Raw genomic sequence first — 24,017 nt, forward strand, 5'->3', positions numbered from 1 at the left:
TCTTAAGACCTAAAAGAAGGAATTAAAAACACATGCAAGAAAAAACTGTCTAAAAAGACCAGAGTTGAAAACAAACCAAATAGAACTTAAACATTTTTAAAACAAAAGTTATTGAAATTAAAAACAGTGGGTTAAATGTCAGATTAGACACGACTGCATAGAGAATTAGTGAACTGAGAAATACGTGTAAGAAAATTTCCAGGGGCTGGCCCCTTGGCCAAGTGGTTAAGTTCCCGTGCTCCACTTCGGTGGCCTAGGGTTTTACCAGTTCGGATCCTGGGCGTGGACGTGGTGCCACTCATCAGGCCCTGTTGAGGCAGCATCCCACATACTACAACCAGAGGCACTCGCAACTATAATATACAACTATGTACCAGGGGGCTTTGAGGAGAAGAAGAAGAAGAAAAAGATTGGCAACAGATGTTAGCACAGGTGCCAATCTAAAAAAAAAAGAAAAGAAAATTTCCCAAAACACAACACAGAAAGATAGAAAATTTGAAACAAAGTTTTCAGATGTGAAAGAGAGAGAACCAACCAATAGAATTATTTTCTTTTTTCTATTAGGGTGAGAAAATATTTGAAGAATTAATGGCTGAAAACTTTCCAAAATTGATTCACGACATGAATCCTCAGATTGAAACCGCAATCAGTCCCAAACTGAATAAGTAAAAATAATTCCACATCTAGATATATCATAGTGAAACTGCAGAATACAAAGACAAGATCCTTGAAAAGCAACCAGAGAAGATATATTACCTATAAAGAATTGATAGATTTCTCAACAAGAATAGAACAATTTTCTCAGAAACAAACAACAAAACTTTATTTAAAAATACGTAAGGGGCTGGCCCAATGTCGCAGTGGTTAAGTTTGTATGTTCTGCTTCGGTGGCCTAGGATTCGTTGGTTCAGATCCTGGGTGCGGACATGGCACCACTTGTCAAGCCATGCTGTGGCAGGCGTCCCACATATAAAGTAGAGGAAGATGGGCATGGATGTTAGCTCAGGGCTAATTTTCCTTAAAAAATAAATAAACAAAACATCTGATTATATCTGGTGCTGCCAATGTTTGTAATGAAACTTTAAGAATTTTCTTTATGAAAAAAGAAAATTGAGTATCTTTAATGTACTGAAAATAACTAGCTAAACTGTCAAAAGTAAAAGGAATGGTCTGAAGCCAAACAACAGACTTTGTAAGCATTAACCAGGCAAAGAAAATGGAATGTGTGTCCAGCAGGGGGGTTTCAACATATGTAAAGGCCCTATGGTTGGAAGTTTCGGACCTGAAAGATGGCTTGTGTGGTTACAGCTCAGGTCAGGAGTGCAATTAGGCTGGACAGACAGCCCAGATCTCTCAGGACCATATTCGACAAACATAGTATTTTAATTTTAGAAATGCGTACCAATTTATCTTTATTTCCTCATAGGGAAATGGAGTTATGAAAGCTGCCAATGAAGACTCTTTTGTTTCTCCCAAAAATAATTTTTTCCAGGGCCAGCTGGGTGGTATAGTGGTTAAGTTTGCGCACTCTGCTTCAGCAGCCTGGGATTCAAGGGTTTGGATCCTGGGTGAGGACCTACACACCGTCATCAAGCCATGCTGTGGTGACATACCAGATACAAAATAGAGGAAGGTTGGCACAGATGTTAGCTCAGGGACAATCTCCCCCCACCCCCAAAAATAATAATTTGTTCCTTTGGGTTTGTTCAGACTTCAAAATCTTTTCCTTGAGAATCTTCCTTAAGAATTAAGTCATACATCTAACTCTAACATCACAACTCTAAAGGTTAATAAAATGGGATATGATGGGGGGAAAGAATCGGAGAAAAAGGCAGAAAAGTTCCATTTAATTAGTTAAAACTTACATGTGGCCTCAATCAGTCACAGCTGTTTGAGGTAATTAGAAATTAAAATTTATAAATAAAATCAGTTGGATTTGTTGAGATGGACAGCATTGTGGTTGAGTTTTTAAAATTAGGTATATTTAATACCGTTATATAGTCTTGTTGCCTTTACATAGTACTTCAAAAATATTGTAAGTAACAGCTCCAGAGCCCTTTGACCCTAAAAGGAGATCACAGTGCTCCTTTACTGCAAACAAGATAAGTCTGTGTACATCTGATAGTCTCTGATGCCAATTCTCTAATTCATGTGAAAACGATAACTGTTAGAATGGTTTTGAGACTAAATACTGATCCCTTTCATCTTCCGTTTATTTTCCAAAGTGTGGTTATCTTGTAAATATTGGGCCTCTCAGGAAGGATTCTTCTTGACTAGATTTCTGTTAAACAGAAGATTTCTAATCCGCTGATCTCTCGCTGATACAAGTGCTTTGCATAAAGTGGGTGTAGTGCTTGAAAGAATTTATTTATAGCCTGCCAGATAGGCTTTGTATTGACTTTTTTTTTTTTTTCAAAAACCTTCTTCCACAAAGAAAGACCCTGAAATCATATTAGCAGCCAGCATTACACCCTGTAGGGTGCTTCAGCGTCAGAACCATCCCGTCTCCCTGGGGGGCAAACAGGGCCACTGAAACCTCTTCAGTCTGACCCTTGAATTAAGAAATTCTAGGTTGCTTAGATGAGCCAGGAGAGCTAATCTGTGTTCCTGAAGTGCCTAAATTCCTTTTTTATTTTTTAAAAAATTACAGTGTGTGGTAAATCATAGTGATAACAGCAAATTCTTATAATTTGATCACAAACATCACCAGCATTCGATATAATCAGCTGATTTTTTGTTTGTTTATGTTTAAAGTTTTTCTTTTCCTTATGAAAAAATTTAAAACTCCTGATGCAAAACTTGGAAGAAAGGTGAAATGAAGGGGAAACCGCCGAATTGTCGTCCTACCTAATACTGACACTTTTTGAGAAGGTTTTTTTCAGGTAGTCCAGTCCTGACCTTCACAGCCTCGTCATTGAGTCAGCTGCCCCAGGCACACACCATTCCAGAAATATCCTCGTGGCTTCTTAGAATTAAAGATCAACAGCGTCAGGGCCGGCCCGGTGGCACAGCAGTTAAGTGCGCACGTTCCACTTTGGCGGCCCGGGGTTCACCAGTTCGGATCCCAGGTGTGGACATGGCACCGAGTGGCAAGCCATGCTGTGGTAGGCGTTCCACATATGAAGTAGAGGAAGATGGGCATGGATGTTAGCTGAGAGCCAGTCTTCCTCAGCAAAAAGAGGAGGATTGGCAGATGTTAGCTCAGGGCTAATCTTCCTTGGATTAAAAAAAAAAAAAAGATCTACAGAGTCCATGTGGTGTTTTGCACACATTTAATGACTCAGAACCCCTGTAAAATTATAGTTGTCAAACGTGGCTACATATTATGATCATGTGTGAAACATTTAAAAAATGTATAGATCCTTGGCTTTGCCTCAGACCTACTGAATCAGAATCTTCAGATTTAGGATCCATTGATTTTTATTTAAAAAGGAAAAAGAAAACTTCCAGCCTTCTGATTTACAGGTAGCTTGGGGACCACTACCCTAAAAACATGGGTTTTTGAGAGAGAGAGGTTAATAATCCACAGCCCTCCGGTTTGTCGAGGTGAGGTTGCGGGGATGGGAGGACTGCCCCCAGGATACAGAGCAAGTCTAGGTGGTGTCAGGCTCGTCTCTTTGGAACTCATCCTGCCAAGTTCATACAGATGAGAAGCCTCCAGTCTCCCTTTAGGAGGCTCCAGAAATGCACACTACCAGATTACAGTTTGCTGACTGTGTCAGCTTTCCTTGGTTTTATAACATTTGCCCAGTTTTACTCAAAGAGGTTTTGTTTTTTTATCCTGTACTTTTCAGATGCATCTCCATCTCATTAAAGATGATGGAGCTCTGTGAGATTAAGTAAACCTAAGAGAATGCTAAGGTAATAGAAAGTGATCCTCTTCACACCTCTCTCCGTAAATTTCCCATTTTGCAGACAAGAAAATTAAAGTATAGTAAAATAAAATATAGTAAAATAAAATAACTCAGGGTTTATGTGGCAAATAAGTAGCAAAACCTAGGATTCCTACCTGGTCTACCTACTTCCGTTCTTATTCCACTACAGTAAATTCTCGACTCCAGTAGCCAAAGCAGTGTTGTTTGTTTGTTTTTAATACACTTTTTATTATAAAACAGTTTTAGATTTACAGAAAAATTGTGAAGCTAGTACAGGGAATTTCCATATAACGCATACTCAGTTTCCCCTATTATTAACACCTTACATTAGTATGGCATGTTTGTTGCAATTAATGAGCCAATAATTGATACATTTACTAAAGCCCATACTTTATTCAGATGTCGTTAGTTTTTACCTAATGTCCTTTTTCTGTTCCAGGATTCCGTCCAGGACACCACAGTACATTTAGTTGTCATGTCTCCTTAGGCTCCTCTTCACTGTGACAGTTTCTCTGACTTTCCTTATTTTTGATGACCTTGACAATTTTGAAGAGTCCTAGTCAAAAATGGTAGAATGTCCCTTAGTTGAGATTCGTCTTATGTTTTTCTCATGATTAGACTGGGGTTATGGGTTTTGAGAAAGAAGAGGTAAGTGCTGTTTTTTTCACATCGTATCAAGGGTACTTAGTCTCAACATCATTTGTCACTGTTGATGCTGACCTTGATCACCTGGCTAAAGGAGTGTTTGTCTGGTTTCTCCAACATAAGTTAGTTTTTCCTCCCTTTCCACACTGTCTTCTTTTGAAGACGTCACTGTGGACGGGCCACACTAAAGGAATGAGAAGTTAGGCTACACTTCCTCGAGGGTGGGGTATTTACCTACATTATTTGGAATTGATTCTGTATTTCCCTGGTCAAAACCCTGCAGTGGCTTCACACCACATTCAGAATGAAATGGAAACTCTTCTCCGTGGCTGAAAGGCCCCATGTTATCTTGGCCCTAGCCTCATCTCCCAGCTTATGGGTACCACTCTTACCATAGCTACTGCACTCCATCAACACTGACCTGAACAAACCAAGCTGGAGCACCACAGGCCTCGGCCTCTGCCCTTCTGCCCAGCACACTTGTCCCTCAGGCCTTCACCTGGTTTGCTTCCTCACTTCACTGAGTCTCTGAAAGCCCTTTCATAACCACCTCGTGTAAAAAGTCTTCTGTCTCAGCTCACTCGGTTTCATTACCCTTTACTTCTTCATCGCATTTATCACTACTGTTTTTTTTGTGTGTGTGTGTGTATATATATTTTGGGGGGGGGGTTCTTATCTTTCTCTACCAGCATAATATGAACTACATGAGGCTAGGGGCTCTGTCTTATTCACTAATGCATCCCTAGTTCCTAGAACAAAACCTAGCACACAGTAGGTGCTCAGGGAATGTTTGTCAAATAAATGAATGAATGAACTGTTTAATTTTTGAAAGAAATCATCTTTAGGTCTCTTCCGGCCAAAATATTCTAGGTCTTTGTGAACTAATAATTCCCTGTCTGTCTTCTTCCCTTCAGTGTCCTGAAGGCATTTTAGGAGGGAATACTTGGCTTTCTTTTTTTGTTTTTTAAGGAGCATTGTGGTATTTAAGATAGTAAATAAATAAAACCCTAAGTTTCTCCGTTAATATGCACTTAACTATGATTAAAGTTGGATTGGGTGAAATGAGCCATCATTTACACTTAGACTGGGGGCTCTCCCTGTTGTGACGTCCAGGGAGAGCAGCGAGGGTGCGGGTGCTTCAGGGAGAACTGCTGCCTCAGGATTTGAATTTTCCTCCACCCTCCCTTCCTTGCATTTGAGTAACAATGCTTCTTGGTGCCAAAGGATCTTTCCTCATTAGAAATTGCTGTTAATACTCTTGATTCCTGTATTAACCTCCTGTTTGAAAGATGCCTCAGCATTTCAGTCAGACACTCAGAACTGAAAAGATTGTTTAGAAATTCCTAGTGAAATGCTATAGGATTTTTGTTTGCTATCATATGAAGCAGATTCCTTTCAGAGCTCATTTTCTCAGCAATAATTTTCCCTGGTCCCACTGAAATAAGGAGCCATTAGTTTTAACTCCAGTTTTCAGGAATTGGAAATCTATTATTCATAGCAGGTTCAGTCTCAGGCAAGCCATTTCTCTGAGGCTCAACTCAAACTCTCACAAGACTCTGAATCGAGTATAGAAAATTTGCTTAATTGGCTGCTGGTCCGCTCTTCTCTGGAAGAAGAAAACTCGCCCTTTTTTTCCTTTTAAGAAAGAAAAATATTTGGTAATTTGGTAAAAAGCCTCCCACCCAGATTTTCTATGCAGTTTTGCCCCTGTTTGTTTAGGAAATGCCATATGAAAAGAATTGCTTGTTGCATCTTCAACCTCTAGACAGGAAACAAGATTTGTCCTTCATCATAGGTCATGTTTTGGGCTGAACCAAGAATGTGCAGAATGAAGCACAGCCACGGCAGAGCTTTCATTGAGAGCTTCCGTTCTGGTTAGTCAAAAAAAGGGAAACGTCACCTATTCATCCATTTTCCTAGTTGGTGTTGATTGGCTTCCATATTCTTAAAGGAGGTAACAAGGGTCAGAAACATCAGTGGATATGCAAATCAAAACCACAAGTGATTTCGCCAGAGAAGGTGTACAAATAGCCAATAAGCATGTGAAACATATTAGCCATTGGGGATATGCAAGTGAGATACCACTTCACACCCACTAGGATGACTATGATCAAAAAGTTGGACAATAACAAGTGTTGACAAGGATATGGAAAAAATGGAATCCTCATTCATTGCTGGTAGGAATGTAAAATAGTGCAGCCACTTAGGAAAACAGGAAGGCAGTTACTGTATGACCCAGCAATTTGACCTCTAGGTATATACCCATGAGAAATGAAAACATCTCTGCAAAAAAACTTGTCCACAAATATTCATAGCAGCATTATTCAAAATAGCCAAAAAATGGGTACAACCCAAATGTCCATCAACTGTTGAGTGGATAAACAAAATGTTGTGTATCCATATAATGGAATATTATTCAGCTATAAAAAGTAACGAAGTATTGATACAAGCTACAACATGGATGAACCCTGAAAACATTTTGCTAAGTGGAAGACTCCAGACGTAAAAGACCACATATTGTATGATTCTATTTATATGAAATATCCAGAGTAGGCAAATCCATAGAGACAGAAAGTAGATTAGCAGTTGTAGCAGTTTTCAGAGTCAGGGAGGGGCATGGGAAGTGACTGCTAATGAGTGTGGGTTTTCTTTTTGGGGTGGTGAAATTGCTCTGGATTTGGATACTGGTGATGGTCTCACAACCTCTTAAATGTAGTAGAAATCACTGAACTGTACACTTTAAAAGCCTGGATTTTATGGTATACATTATATCTCAATTTTTTTTAAAACCCACAATTAACTACTTCGTGCTCACTAGAATGATTAAAACCAAAAAGAAAATGACAAGTGTTGATGAAGATGTGGAGAAATTGGAACCTTCATTCGTTGTTGGTGGGATTGTAAAATGGTACAGCCACTTTGGAAAATGGTTTGACACTTCCTCCAGATGTCAAATTGAGAGTTACCATGTAACTCAGGAATTCCATTCCTAGGTACTTACCCAAAAGAAGTGAAAACACATATCAACACAAAGCCTTGTAAGTGAAAGTTCATAGCAGCATCATTTGTAATAGCCAAAAGCTGTAAACAATGGAATACTATTCAGCAATGAAAAGGAAGGAACTCCTGATTCATGGAGCAACATGGATGAGCCTCGGAAACATCACACAAAGACTACATGTTGCATGATTCCATTTTTATGAAGTTTCTAGAAAAGACAAACTATAGACAGAAAGTAGATCAGTGGTTGCCTGTACTGTGGTTGGGGATGGGAGTGGCAGTTGACTATAAACTGGCATAAGGGAATTTTTTGTGGTGATGGAAAATGTTCTAAAACTGGACTGTGGTGATTGGTTGCACAACTGTTTAAATTTACTAAGATTCATTGAATTGTATGCTTAAAGTGGGTGGATTTTATGGTATGTAAATTATACCTCAAAAATCTGTTTTAAAAAAGTAAACAGTCAGTCTAGGACTCTGGATGTATTTTAATCAGGAAAAAAAACTTTCTTTCTCCTCACTGTAGACCCGACCTCCCACTGACTTGAGCTTTAACTTTGATGCCAACAAACAACAAAGACAGCTTATTGCAGAACTGGAAAACAAAAACAGGTAAGAATACAGAGATCGAGCCAGTTTCTAAAGTCCAAGATTATCACGTGAGTATCTGATTCTCATTTTCCTTGCAGACTAGCGGGCTTTTGACCACAAAGGAAGATCCCACCTCAGTGAATATAGGCCAGACCAAATCCAGTAAATGCCCCGGACACTAATTTATATATCTCTGCATGCTGTTCCTTTTGGTAGTGCAAAACCCTGCTCATGTGCTCTCAGGTAGATTCTTTCTCCCACCCACCAGTTCCCCTCTCAAGATTCCTTTCTCCACTCTACTCCCAGGAGCCTTTTGCTCTATCTAGTCACCTTGTTCTGTCCCATTATGCTGCATGTGACTGTTCAGTCTCTCACTAAAAAGCCATTTAAAGGCATGGAGACCAGACAACACACCATCATACACTGAAAGCTAGAAACCAGGACAAAGAGATTGGACATAATGTAACAGACATAGGTAGAAGAAATGGCAGCCATCATCACTCGGGGCAGGGGGGTCAAGGGGAAGAAGGGAGACAGAGGAAGACTTGGGGGCAGTTAGCGTAGGACCTGCATTAGGAGGTTGCATGGAGTTCTCTTTTCCTTTCCCCAGAGAGGAACAGAGTATTCTAGTTGTTGTTTTAATTTTGTGGAGATTTTCCAAGTTCTTGAGTATTTTTATGACTTTTCTACCACAAAGGATTGTTTCATTGAGGAAATGTCAAGTGCAGCCGTATTAAGAAGGAGTCCATTTCATATCCTGGTCATTTGGAACAATCAGAACAGGATTGATAGAGACGGCACTACTAGAGTGCAAACTTAACAGGAAAAACACAGCGAGCTCTGAAGCACTGTGTGGCCATCTTCCTTTCACCCATCCTCTCTAGAGAGATCCTGCAGGAGATTCAGCGTCTCCGTCTGGAGCATGAGCAGGCTTCCCAGCCCACCCCTGAGAAGGCCCAGCAGAACCCCACGTTGCTGGCAGAGCTGCGGCTGCTGAGGTGAGTAGGGAGACTGCACCACTGTCCCCACATTGTAATCTGCTGCAGTAGACATTTATGTCTCAGGAAACCAAACTAGTGGGATAGAATCTGTTTATCGGTATAACTAGTCATGTGAGAACCAACAGCTAAAGCCTTCCAGTCGTTCCATTGCTGCTTCAGATGTTTGGGTTCCTTTATTAATCAGTCTGAGAAGTGCTGCCTTCATTACAGAACTAGGTAAACACCAGTCTCCAGCTCCATGACAAGCGGAGTAGTGTTTATACTTTTGTGATTGCTTTAAGAAGACCATTGTGCTACACGCAGTCTTCTTATCTTGCTAATTAGTCTGACTTGAGAGGCTCTTGGGAGGAATAATCTTCTCTCTGACCTATGAGTATACTCTCCTGGTGCTTCATAGTCAGAGCAGGACTCTGTTGAAGGAAAAGGGTGCTTCTTGTGCGCGTCCTCCTCGACATGAAAGCACGTGGGAATCCCTTGCACCAGCTGTGGTGCCTTCCCACTTCAACATAAACTGTCTGAAGGATCGAGAGACCAAGGACATGGGATCAGAGTGAGGGTAGAGAGCAGCCTCAGTTCCCACGCTGATGCTGTTTTGGAGGCAAGGAGAACTCTTCCAGAAGGGTGTAACACGAGAGTGATGTGATCAAAGTTATTAGACTCTTTTTTCCTATAAATCTTAGAAAGAGTCAGTGACTTGATTCTCCCCAGACCTCCAGATTTCCAAATAGTGAGTTCTTTCTGTTTAGGTTGTAACATCTGACATTCCACAGTTGATTTTTAACGTGCTGTCATCTGGGATTCTGCATAGCTGAATATCCTTTTTTAGTTCTTCTTTTGGCTTAGATCATTTAACTTCTCAACTATGATTTCTTTTCCTAGAGAATGGAGATAATTGTTTTTCTGTAATGGTGATCCTGTGTAGATTTATAATATCAATAAATAAGTCATAAAGAATTTAAACTGTGCAGAAGAAAATCGTTAGAGATATAGAGATTCCCATTCTCCTAAAAATTCATTTTAGTTTCTAAATTTAGTTGGGCTGAGATTTGGGTTGCTGTGCAGCCCACTGTTGCATATTTGGGACATTAGCACAGTTGGTGTTACACTAGGAAGGAGGGGAAGACAAATGGTGCTGCCTCAGACGAGTATAACTCTGAGCTATCAGCATAAGATACAACTGTTTTCTTTCTCCACCACAGCTCAGGCACAAGTGACTATTTTGTATCTGGAAGAGCAAAAAACTGTCACACTTGAGTGTAACTGTTGCTGGAACTGGGAATGCTAAGTGCTTAGTTAAGCTGGAGGGATCTGAAAAATATCATAGAGTTAGTAGGCAAAGGGCTGGATCTGGGGATGTCACATAAGGCAGTAAAAGCAGGAATTTAAGTCTGAGGAAGGTCTAAATCCTGAGAAATCAGAAAATATTTAATCTCAAAAGCAGCTGCTACATCACTGAAAAAATAAGGACTATTTAATAAGTGTGCTGGATCAAATGGTTATGCATATGGGCAAAAATAGTGCCTCTCTACCTCGCATGATATATAAAAAACACTACCAGATGGATTAAACATAGAGACAAACTTTAAAACTTCTGGAAGGAAATGTAGGAGAATTTCCTTAGGATTTTGGAATAGAAAATAATTCTCTCAGAATTACTAACTGTAAAAGAAGTTGGTAAATTCGTCTATATTAATATTAAGAACTTTTGTTTATCAAAAAACACATAAAGGGCAACATTTATTTGTAGGTATCTGACACCCTTCTGGTTTTGATCAATATATGTGAATCCAGGAACTGTCAATACTCAGCTAGAATAATAAAACAAGATAGAGAATTTCATCCTTAGGATTAGTGATTATGAATCCTGACCAGTGGGGTTGTCTTTTCCCCCTTTATTATTAATTTTAATGGTATATTTGTTACGATAATATATATGACAAATGTGTTAGATATGAAGCATAATGATAAAATGAGCACCCATGAACCCACATTCTACTTGAGGACTCACGTGTTGCTAGAACCATCTGGAGAAGTGCCCCCTTGTCCCATCTCCTTGTCTCTACCTTCCCCACAGAGCTGACCTCATCCAGAATTTGGTTTGTCATTCCTTTGCTTTTTAAACAGTATTACTTAATATACGCGTATTCCCACATAATAAAGTGTTTAGTTTTGCTTTTGTTTTTTGCGCTTTATAGAAATGTTATTATATTCTGTCTCCTGGAACTTTTCCCCCCTCAATGTTACTCCTTAAGATCCTTCCTTGTTGTTGCATATAGCTAGCTGTAGTTCATGCATCTCCACCATTACAATTATTTGGTCGTGCACAGCACAGAGAAAGAGTACTGCATCCAGTCTTGGGAGTTCAGGGAAGAAAATATATGTATGAATATATGAAGAAAATATATATGTAGGCTAGAAGCAGTTAGACCCATGGAGGTGGTGTAAGTTGAGCTAGACCATAACGAGTAGGTCTGATTTGGATGGAGTGTGGGACAACGTTTCAGATTAGAAGTGGAACTAGGGTTCAGCATGATCCCTTAAATAAGTAGAACACATTTGAGAGATGGGAAGGAGTCTTAGAGCTAAGGATTTGTTTTCAGTCACCCATTGAGTCAATCTTTAGCGTACCAGTGATAAAGGAGATAACATTAGTTAGATAATTGAGACTAGATTCTGGAGAGCCTTAAGTGATAGGTCATTGGAAATCCTTGGAGGGTTTCAGATAATGATTTTATTACGTTCACTAGATATAAATTGAGTACATACTGGATGTGTGATATTCTCTTTATCATTCAGTACTTGCGAAGATGAGTAAGATTCATCCCCTGAACTGAAGGATTTTGCATCGTGGTAGGAATGACAGCAGTGTAAGGTAAAATAAATTAAGTGCCCCAAGAAGCACCAGTTGCTATAGTGATTAATTAAGCAGGACCTGATGCCTGCTGAAGTAATCAGGAGCAGCTTCCTAGAAAGAATGACATTTGGAATGGACATTAGAGTGAATAACATTTGGAAGAGAGGGGAGAATAACTATGAATCATAAAATGATGGGGTCTGGTTAGGGAAAAGTAAACCATTGGCTGGAGGTCCAGACATGAAAGGGAATAAGAGGTGAGGTACTAAGGACAGGAATGTAGGTGGGATCTGGAGCAGCGCTGTCCGATAGAAATATAATGTGAGCCCCGTATGTAATTAAAAGTTTTCTAACAACCACATTGAAAAACCAAAAGGAAATAGGTGTCATTGATTTTAATGCTGTCTTTTACTTAACCTGATGTATCCAAAATATTATCGTTTCAACATTAAAAAATTATTAATGAGATATTTAACTTTCATTCTTTCACACTAGGTTTTTGATATCCAGTGTGTATGTTACACTTACACCACATCTCAATTCAGACTAGCCTCGTTTCAAGTGCTCAGTAGTCACGTGTGGCCAGTGGCTGCCATACTGGACAGCAGAGGTCTAGACCATGCAGGGCAAGAGTCAGTGATTCTAGAAATTCTGTTGTTGACGTTATTACATAGGATGACAAAATGAACACTTTACAATGATCCTTTGAGCATCATTGTAAAGTTCACAGAACACTTCCGTATCCATTATCTTATTTGATCCTCAAAATATTGCTGTTGTTATTTGCTATCAGTCCCATTTTAAAGAAAAGAAAATTGAGGCTCAGGTTAAGTGACTTGTCCGAGGTTGCATAGTGAGTAAATGGTGGGCCTCAAGTTTCTTGATTTATATTCCAGTGCTTTTTCCTCACCATAACAGATGAAATCAGTATTAATCAAGCTAGGAGACAATTGCATGTGTGAGGTAAGGAGCACTTGGATAAAGGGAGAGATGTGGGAATAGAAAGACACAACTTTCCAAGAGAGAATCATCTGAATTGGGTGACTGATTGAATGTAGGATATAAACAGGGAAGTATCAGAAAGGGCTAAGTTTTTCAGCTATGACATATGGAGGAAAAAGTGGCAGAGATAGAGAAATTGGAAAAGAGAATCCTTTGGGGAGGAAAGTCTTAAGTTTGGTTTTGGACATACTGAGCTAGAGTTGATGTGAAATCCGTCCTTGGGGAAAAGTGAATTCTCTCAGACACAGAGTCATCGTGACGTCTGTCACACTTCTTGAACCTCATGTCTGGTGCTAGAAGCACTGGCTACTGAACCCTATTTTCCCTGAGCAGTTTTTGTGTATTTTCTCCACTATTAACTTAAATTTGGACTGGTTTTATGTATTTTTCTAAGTGAAGTATTGAACTTCCTGATGAAGAATTTTTAAAATCACTTTAATGGTATTAATAATACTTTTTCTCTCTGTGGCCATGTATACTTTCCAAAGCATTTTTGCATGCTATTCTCAGAACATAAAGAAAGTTGGGCAAAAGAGATATTAGGACCACTTTATACATAGGGTATTGGAGCTTAAATGACTTGCTCAGCATCTCATACACTGGTAATTAGCAGAATGAGACCTAAGACCCATTTCACCTGGCTTTAGACCCTTCTTTGAGGGTCCCTTTATCTTCAAAGTTTCATTTTTGATGGGCTTTTCCTGTCGGATAGGCAAAGGAAAGATGAACTGGAGCAGAGAATGTCGGCACTGCAGGAGAGCAGGCGGGAGCTGATGGTCCAGCTGGAAGGGCTGATGAAGCTGCTGAAGGTAAGAGCCCTGGCCAACTCTCGGGTCTCCTCCTCCCACCGCCCAGCTGTTCTCGTTCGTATTCCACCACCAGTTCAGCTTCTGCCTCCCCTGTGATGTTGGAACAGGATATGACTAAAGGCTTAAATAGTGCTACCTGGACCGGGTTTTCAGGTAAACCTCCATAAAGTTAGCCTAATTCGGTACAAAAGCCATCTAAATTAGTGTAAAGCCTGATTATAAAAAAACTAATAACTAGAACTAGAGTAATGTCCTTGAATAGTCGCTTTTATGAATAAATAAAAATGTTTAGAAATAGGATATTAGCTATGTATATATGAATATTTCTCAACTATTTAAAGTTTCTTTTAAGGCAAGTTTTCAGATATTCTCCCTAAATATTTAACAAATATTAAGTGTCTTATTTTAATAAGTATTACAGAGGCAAACCAACCTAATCAATAACTCTATTAGGAGGAATAAAATAGCATTATTAGCTCTAGGTTTTGTATATTAGGGCTTGAATAAATCAGGAATAATTCAGGTCTCACTATCTATTTTTGTTGAAAAATATATTACAGCCCCTACACTCCAGAGCAGAGAAAGGCATGCTTGGCGTTTAAATGTCCTCACCTGGACAATTTTACTGGCATTGCACACTATTTAGCCAGCTGTGGAGCAGCAATAGCAGAGCACCTTTGTCCGTGCTGTTAATTCCTGGGACATTTTTGTCGATGATGTGAAACCACCGTACTTTGTAGTATGACGCAGACTTCTCAGCCAGAGTGGAAATAAGAGCCAGGCTGAGGGGCTGGATTTAATCCTGTGGTAAAGGGGAGACATTGAAGGTTTTGAAAACAATAGTTTAGGGAAATAGGCAGAATAGGTTAAAAAGAGGAGAAACTAAAAGATATTAGGAGACTCATGAAATCATCCAGGCCCAAAGGGACAAGGATCTCGGCTAGGAGTGGAGTCCAAGAAAATAGCAACGTTGAGACTTTTCTTCAACTTCTGCATTCTAAACTGGTCCCTTAATAACAAAGCTAGTGGGATTAGCAACTTGGGTAAATGTGGTGTTTGTGTTTTAAACTGACTTTTGACTTGCTCAAGACAATCACTTCTTTAACCTTGATCTGAGTTTTTCCAGCTTGGCCCTGGATATTTGGGTTTTTTGCATGGATATGTTTCTGCATTAACCCTGTTAACCGGATTTCTTGTGAGAAATATCTTATGTCTAAATGGATCTTGTTTAAAGAAAACCTTATGCATAAAACCTGGCCCAGATCCCTCTAATAGTTGTCAGGTATCCCGCTAAGCAACCCATTCACCCACTCAAGACAGCAGAGATGTCCTTAAACACATTTGGCCTGTGTAACATCTGGAGCCACGTGGGGCTTTAAAAGTCCTGCCATGGTGGGGTTAGTTTACCTGTAGGACAGGAGATAGTAGAGGATCCACCCACCGCTTGCCTGTGTCAAACCTCCTTTTAAGAAAGATGCTCTCAAAACATTACTCAAACGTAGATGGGAAGGTACCCCAGGGTGATTTTTGAAAAAGGCAAAAGGTTTATGCAAACTCAAGGGAAGTCAGAGTGCATTTCCCCTAAGTACCACGGTGGGCTTTCCCGTCAGCTAGCTTGCCCTCCGTGTTCCTTCGAGTTCCTGCCTCAGAGCCCCACGTGAATTACCAGGGCCTTGTCGTTTACCTCTGACACTTGTATTCAACGGCTAAGCAGAATGAGCTGATGGCTGGAACTCTAATCCCAAACCTGGAGTTTCTTTGTATTTCCAGCTGTTGTCTTACAGTTACAATTTTAGTAAATAAGCAGAACCCTGCCTCCCCATTTTGCAGGATCCCCTGCCAGGTTCTTAAATGCCTTGTCATTCACCCACCTGACACCCTGAGGCCCTTCAGACTGGAAGAATTTGTGAACACAAACCAGGAATGTTGTCTTTTTATCCAGTGATTCGAATTCACAGTTGAAATCTCATGCTTTTAGTATCCACCTTAGAGGATTCAGCGTAATCTTAATTTGTGTATTATATGCACTCCTGAAAGATCATACATAGGAATTATTGACTTCTATTAAAATTTCAAAGATGTTTTCCTACTATTAAAAAAATATCTTCACCAACCCATAATAAAAGTGCCCTTAAGAATCCTAATTTTAATTTCAAAGGAGTGTCCCCTGCTTTCCTTGATGTTCGGTCTGCTAACGTTTAATTCTCTCATAAAACAGCTGTAAGCAGTTAGTCAAGTGGATAATCAAGCCACATGGTCTGGGATACTCACAAATTAAAATACACCACACAGTAAATTTCCGTTTTCATGGGGAGTTCTTTCATTTTGCTTCAGTGAAATATCATATACTTTGTGTATTTATCTGAAAATGGTAATTTAAAGAAGCATATATAGGAAGTGTCACTGTTGTTTATTAATTCATTCAACAAAAATCTTAAATCCTTTTTTTTAGACACAAAGCAGGGTAAAAATCATGTCCTTATTTAACAAAGAAGTATTGAGTTCCTGAGTGTCATGTTTAAGTATTTGGTGTATAATGGTGAATAAGATTCAGTCTCTGTCACCAAGGAGTATCAGGGACCTTCTAATTGTTGGGTTTTTGTTTGTTTGGTTGGTTTTGGGTTTTTTTAATGAGGAAGAGTCACCCTGAGCTAACATCTGTTGCCAATCTTCATCTTTTTTTTTCTGCTTGAGGAAGATTAGCCCTGAGCTAACATCAGTGCCAGTCTTCCTCTATTTTGTATGTGGGATGCCTCCACAGCATGGCTGATAAATAGAGTAGGTCTGCGCCTGGGATCCAAACCTGCAAACCTGGGCTGCTGAAGCGGAGCACGCACAACCATAACCACTCGGCCACGGGGCCAGCCCAAATTTTGGGGGTTTTTTTAATGATGTAATTGACTGATACTCAGGCATCCGTGTTTTAGCATGCATCTTTTTCTTACATTTTTTTTCCTGATTAATGAACATGTGGATAACCTCTGCCTCAAACTTATTTAATCTGAAAATGGTTATGTGTTGGTGTTTCAGTTTCTAAATCATGTTCCCAATATTTTTCTGCCTCATTTTCCATTTTTCCAATATTGTTTTTGAAACACATTTGCCAGATGAATTCTGCAGTTTTGAATTTCAGCCTTATTTGCAAATGAGCTTTTGAATGTAAATTTTTATGGAGATGACTACAGTGGCTGTGGCCTTCCTTTGGCCACCTAGCCAGACATCCCCCATGTGGAAGAGTCTGCCATGTTTTCAGTTAACATAAGCAGTTCTAAATTTGTACTTTATGAGTAAGGTATTATTACCGCCTTTAAATCAAGCTGGCTTCTATGCTTTGTCGTCAGTCGATGTGTACTGATCCCAGCTGACTAATCAATAACAAAAAGATTCTAAAGATCTTATATCTGACCCATTTACTGTGTTGACAGAGCCTTTAAGGCTTGATCTGAATAACTTTCGTGAGTTTAAATTATACAACACCATCCTGAGTAACACTTAGCCAGAGTCCACACTCTCCCATTCCCTGCGTATCGGAGGTCTCCAAGTCCTGAAAACGCTGCCCTGTCCACCTTCCCCACCTACCCTGACACGTGTGTCTACCGCACTTTATCATGATTTCATGTCTTTGGACAAACTATAGCAGAGTCACCAAATGTGCAAACGTGAAACATCGTTTTCTGAGATTTCCCTATTCTGTTGAACCAATACCAAACCTGAAGAGAACAGTGAAGTAGGAAGGTGTCTTAGAAACAGTTCTAAGAAATTACATCCTGGTCTTTTGACCTCAGATGCAATTTCAGCCTGTCGGGATTGCCCCATCCCTCCCCTACCATTTCAATTTCCATTTCAACACTTAGGGCTAGCGATAAAAACACATTTTTAAATTGTTTAATAACTCTTCCATGGCTGTTTGCCTGCTTAGTGAATGGAGGAAAAGTGTTAGGCCCCACAGGGAAGCCTGGCTAGGAAGGGTGATCGCTTCCCACCTGCAAAACTCTAACCCTTCCACCCGGAGCCATGCATGCAGATACAAAAGTGAAAAGGCACTGACTTCTTCAGGGTAACTCAGCTGATGCTCAGGGCCCTCTTTGCCTGGGCTCCTGTGCATTTAGGTTTGGTCAGGCATCTAGCAGCTGGCTTTGATTATGAAGAATATCTTCCTACACTGAGATGGAGTCTCCTCAAGAGATTTCTTGGTGCCCATGTACTTTCTAGTCCATGTCTCTCCCTTGCAGGAATAAAATTACTTTCTCCAAATTTTTACTTCCCTTCTCCCTTTTGTAATTTCCTAGCTTTTCTGAAATCATTCTCACCGTTGCACCCAGATCTGCAGACTGAGAAGTGCTCATCCATTCCTAAGACTTCCTACACACATGTTCAGTAAAGACTGCCTGTGCGGATGGGTCCAATTTAAATAGAACCTTTGCAACAGCTTTTAGATTTGCCTACTTGGGGCAAAAAGCGGAGGCTCCATGACCACGGTTATTCATAAGGCACAGAAAGAGGAAGTGAAGAGACTCATTAAAACAGAGTAGCTGCGGAGCAAAGGGCCAAAGAGAGAGAAACTCGGAAGTGTTTATCTCATCTTCATCGTGCTGCTTTCTGCAGTGCCTGGTGGTGCGTTCTGATAGCTGACTGCACACCATCACTGTAAGGCTCTGAAAGACAGAGACCATATCTTGTCTTCGTGTTTCTAGTGCTTTATGCATAAGAAGTACTAAATGAAGCTGTATTGAATTAATGAAAACCTGAGGTCGAGAACTCGTTTTTGAAAGGCCTCTCAGGGGCCCTGAAGCAGTTTCCAGTTTATTGGAGGAATGGGGATGCCTGTGGATCCTTGGAAAAAAACGCAAAGCAGCCCAAAAGCAGTGAAGGGGAGGGGACTAAATAAGAGAATCTGTGGTCAGGTGGAATTGCTGATTGTTGGGAAGTTCTTAGAGCACTGGTTCTCCAACCAGCAGGCGTCAGAATCAGCTGAAAGGCTCATACTGCACCCCACCCAAGAGTTTTGTTTCAGTTCGTCTGGGGTGGGACCCAAAATTTGTGCCTCAACAGTTTCCACGTGATGCTGCTGCTGCTGCTGGTCTGTGTTCCACACTTTGAGAACCACTGGCTTAGAGAAATGCATATAAACACGTGTGAATGTTGTGAATGGTGAAATACAATGATTATTGGGCTTTTGAGTCATGGTTGAGCTGCTGCTTTCAGTTTACCCTAAATAGTTATGTGACCTTAGGCAAGCAGGCTCTCTAGGCCTTTTTCATCTATAAATGAGGAAGTTGGCCCAGCTGGTTTCTAAGCTTCTTTTCTTGCAACTCTAGAAGTTAGCACTTAATGAATTGCGTGGGGCAGAGGCCTACCCTTTGCCCTGTCCAGAGGATGATGTTCTGATGGTGATCAGGGCCTTTGATCTCTGAACCCATGGGCCTGGCCTGGTTTGCCCAATTCTTCTATCGTTTCTTCCAAATGTTTGTGGTGATGGGCATTAATCTCTCTCCTTTTTCCCTCTGCCTTCTTTTCATCTTCGACACCTCTAGGAGGAAGAGCAAAAGCAGGCAGTAAGTGAACTTCAGAATTCTCCACCTGACTCTGGCTCCTTTTGCATGTCCTTCTTTTCCTCATATAACTGTTATATACTTTCTCCTCTCTTCCCTGCACAAGTTCATCTCTGCAGAATTGGTTATGTGTAAAACCCTCAGCAGTGCTCTCCATGGTGTTTTAAAATGGCCTAAAAGTCCATGTCATGTTTATCTAGTAGAGCATGTTCTTATTTGAAACCAGAGCTTAAATTTTTTTTCAAAGTACACATCTGTTGTGTTTATTTAAATATGCATGATTAGCCAGGCTACAATTGCATTTTCCTGCTCTTGCATTCTCTGCTGCTATGTGTCTAAAGTGACTTCAATTGCTTGAAACAATTTTCAGGGTGGTGGGGGTGACCTCAGGTCTATATACTGTGTCATGAATGATTGTGCATGAAAATGAGTAGTTCTTTTGGTAACTTTGGATGTCCCTTAGTCTTGAACAGGCTTCTGGGTGCTCCAGCTCCAGTAGCCTTTGTAACAAAGTTACTGTTGAAAACTAAGTGACTGATTATGCTGTAAGTGATTTCCTGTTCAGAGCCCACTCCAGAGGGAGCTCTGGTTTTTCTGAGCTGCATGCCTGTTGCATGGTGTTTAGGGAAGGTTTATGTTTATTTTTATTTTTCCTGATAGCCTCAAACCTGCACAAGAAAATCAATTGAGGGCCTATGCACAATGGTAACACCATATGCTTATGTAACATAATAAGGTTTTCAAAGCATCTATTTTTTACACAAGCTAAAGCTGATTTTTAATTTACCTCAGGGCTTTTTTTTAAAAAGAGAAAAATGAAATGTTTAATTCAAAAAATTTACTCATTTTTTCCCCCAAAACCAAATTTATCCGTGTTTTAGTTTAAGAATAGGAACATAAAACATTGTTATTTATTATTCCCGGTAGGAAAGCAATGGAATCATAGAATAAAGTGGAGAGGAGAGGAAGGAAGAGATAGATAATAAGGGGAGGAGGCAAGAGGAGTGAGGGAGAGGCGGACTCTAAGAAAGAGGGAAAGGAGTCTGGTGTTAGGATTGCTAACAACTCAGAAATCTCAGTGGCTTAAATGTAACAAGAGTTTGGTTTTGTTTTGGCTTTGTTTGTTTTTGTTTTTCTCCTCATTCACATATAGTTTATTGCTTTGATTTTTTTTTAATAGTTTTTGTTCATTCTTCCCTTTTTTTTTTTTCTTCTCTCCAAAGCCCCCCAGTACATAGTTGTATATTCTAGTTGTGAGTGCCTCTGGTTGTGCTGTGTGGTATGCCACCTCAGCATGGCCTGATGAGCAGTGTTAGGTCCGGGCCTAGGATCCCAACCAGCGAAACCCTGGGTCACTGAAGCAGAGCGTGTAAATTTAACCACTCGGCCACAGGGCAGCCCCTATTGCTTTGATTTTATAGCACTTCCATATCAATAGTTACATTCACATGGGCAAAGCAGAAGAAGACCAGGATGGAAGGTCAAGCCCAGCCATTAAATGCTTCTATCAGGAGGTGATACACATCACTTCCGCTCCAATTCGTTAACCAAAGGAGGTTACATGACCACACTTAACTTCAAGGGGGCAGGGAAGTATAATCCTCCATTTGCTTAGAAGAAGCAGAGAAGCCGGTGCTGGTAATGCCTACCACAAGTAGGAGGATGAGTAAGATTGTGTTGGAGGGCAGGAGAGAGACCCTCTATCCCCCTGCTCCCTTCTCCCGCTCCTTCCCTGACAGTCTCATCCCCCTGCTGTTGACCCTTCCTGCTGGTCCAGGGCATCACCTCACCTGTAGTTGCTGACCACCAGCATTCCTCTCCTTCTCCTCACCCCTCTACACCTCGGAGATGTGCTTCACAGCTAAAACCACTTGCTGGGAACTTCCTCCCACAGTCCGCCCAGACTAGCTTTTTCTGAGCCCTCTCTGAATGTGCCAGCTCAGAGTGAAGCACGTCCACCCTACACCTCACCTGAGAACTCTCTTTCAGAAGAGGGCAGACATTATGGATATTCATTTTAATGGTAGCAGTAGTGCTTCGAAGAGACATTTTATTTTTTAAAAATCTTATGGATTATTGTATAATCCAAGAACCAGAAATCGCCTCTGCTGGTATATTATTTCTCAGGTCAGTTTGAAGGTGACCTTGAGCAGAAAGGGGATTGAATGACATGTTCCTTTCAGTGATCTTTGATTCTGTGCAAGATCATCACCCCCTTGAAGTTGGCAAAATGAGAAGCTAGATGCAGACTGCCGAATCCTGCCACTAATGAGTCACCTGTGTGCATGTCTCAGGCATTCTCCTTGGCCAAGGTTCTGAGCTTGTGAGCCAGTCCTTACAGACTCATAGGACATCCATGGCGTGAATTGGTACAAACTTTTTTCTTCATCTTTCCCTGCTATGGTATGAGGTAAGACATTCTGCTCTGTGAATGTAGGTAGAAATATCCTCTGTCCATATCACAGCTTTAAACTGGACCAACCTTAAAGCTCAGCTCTGAGGCTCAAATTTGAACTGAATGGCTTTACATAGTTCAACAATATTTTTAACACGTACAGCTGAAAAGACTATAAAGCTTTAGAACTAGCCCTTCTGCTTTAATCTGTGTCATTACTGAGTGAGACACCAAAAGGTATTTAACACAAAGCTAAGTTGTAACCCTTTCTTCCTGGGTTCTGGCTGGTATAGTTTAATTTCTTTTCTATCAAAATGTATTACCATATATGGGTAATAAAATAATTGTAAAAGACTTTTAAAATGAAGAATTTATGGAGCTGGCCCCATGGCCGAGTGGTTAAGCTCGCACGCTCCACTGCAGGCGGCCCAGTGTTTCATTGGTTCAAATCCTAGGTGCTGACATGGCACTGCTCATCAAACCACGCTAAGGCAGTGTCCCACATGCCACAACTAGAAGGACCCACAATGAAGAATATACAACTATGTACTGGGGGGCTTTGGGGAGAAAAAAGGAAAAAAATAAAATCTTTTTAAAAAAAATGAAGAATTTACTAGACATGCTTCTAAAAACTAGCTCTGTAAATCCATTTTAGAGAAATTTTCATATAGTCTGTCTTCTTCTTTCCCCCTGAGGGATAATTTTGGCTTAGGGGGAATTTGAGAGAAATGGGTAGTAACTGTGACTTTGTGAGCATTGGTGTTGTTTCTGCCTGCAGCCCCAGCCGCTTTTCCAGGGCTTTGAGTGGCGTTAGTGCCTCAACTGATAATTCTTCTGTTTTTCCTCTCTCCCTCCCTCTCTCCTTCCCTTCTCTTTTCTCAGACCCAAGGGTTATAATTAAGGGCAGAACTGCCTGGCTGTTTCAGATAAGACTTCACTGAGTGACTGTTCAACGCACGATATACCCTACAGTCTAACAGCCTCAGGAATTAGATTCTATCAGTTGAGTCAGGGTTAATCAGGCCCATGATAATCATCAGACTGTAATTAAAGGACGCCATCTGCCTTTTTCACACTGCAGCCCCAGCTGCCAGCCCAATGCCTGCCACACGGCAGATACTCAATAAATAGTTGCTAAATGAAAACCAGTATTAACCAAATTTACAAGGTTTTGACTTAAAAGCAGTGTGAATTCCTAATTGTAAGGGACGTAACTGGTTCGAGTACCTGTGGGAGTAATTTTGCTCAAGGTACTCCTGTGTAATAGGTAGATCCATTCAGGAGACTCGACGGTGGTTCAGAATTGTCCTTTACAGAAAGGAATCAGAAAGACAAATCTCAGTGTTACCAAAAGAATAAGAACACCAAGCTAATAAATTAGTATTATTATTAACTCTATTATTCTTTCTGTCTAAAGAACAGATACTGATTATGTGAAATAAAATCATCCTTTTTTTTTAAACACAGATAATCCTGTAAAATGCAGGATATCTACAGTTATTTGTACCACTTGAAAATATTTTGAGCATTGCTCAGTAAAACCCCAATGCCTGCAGTAAGAAATATGGTTATGGGATTTAGCAGCATGTTACGAAGGGGCACATGAGGGCAGCAGACTGATGAGGACTCTGTGGCGGTGGGCTGTACCACCACTGGTACACTTGAGCTGTGGGCTACTCCAGTCTAGGTCCAACGGTATCCCAACCCTGGCCTGGAGGGATTTCAGATTGCGTAAATTCATTTTGGGGACATCTGAGGGTTCCATTTTCCCCAATGACTCAATATACCATAAAATTTCACTGCTGGGTCACTAACACCAAATAAGATGAGCTATCTAAGGCAAGGGGGTTCTGTTTCCTCATGAAGGATGTGTTTCCTTGAACCTTTCTCTGAATCCTCCCAGTAGAAGATCGTTACCTTTTATATCCAGATCAACATCAGACTTAAAGACTGTAACTTTAGACAGTAATCTCTAAGGACGGGGGCTCTCACAGGTATTACCTTTGACCCAGATTAGTAGTAGGGTGATGGTCCAGAGTGTCATTCTGAAAATTATGTAATCAGAGGAATCTTTGGAATTCTGCTAAGAGAACATTGCCATACTTGGGACCTCCCTTTTTACTTCACTCAGTAGGGATATCAGTTGGGATCTTGCCCTATGCCCTTTTCAATTTCTAGAACCAGGCAAATAACCCACTGCAAATACACCAAAGAAAGCATAGTGTGGGCTGGCTCTTGAAAGAAATGGTGGTCCCATCTCTGACCGCAGCTCCACCAAGTATGCCTCAGAGGA

At 40.5% G+C, this 24,017-nt stretch overlaps 1 protein-coding gene across 7 annotated transcripts in view; it reads left to right on the forward strand.

The window, feature by feature from the left end:
- Nucleotides 1-24,017, forward strand: part of DTNB (dystrobrevin beta) — a 233,619-nt gene that overhangs the window by 182,720 nt on the left and 26,882 nt on the right. For all 7 annotated transcript variants that reach the window (XM_046662557.1, XM_046662560.1, XM_046662562.1 and 4 more), the window contains 3 exons: nt 8,047-8,132; nt 8,996-9,109; nt 13,681-13,777. In XM_046662557.1, coding sequence (XP_046518513.1) covers nt 8,047-8,132; nt 8,996-9,109; nt 13,681-13,777 — 297 coding nt within the window. The remainder of the gene's footprint in view (nt 1-8,046; nt 8,133-8,995; nt 9,110-13,680; nt 13,778-24,017) is intronic.

This window comes from Equus quagga, chromosome 5 (assembly GCF_021613505.1).
Source record: "Equus quagga isolate Etosha38 chromosome 5, UCLA_HA_Equagga_1.0, whole genome shotgun sequence".
NCBI lineage: Eukaryota > Metazoa > Chordata > Mammalia > Perissodactyla > Equidae > Equus > Equus quagga.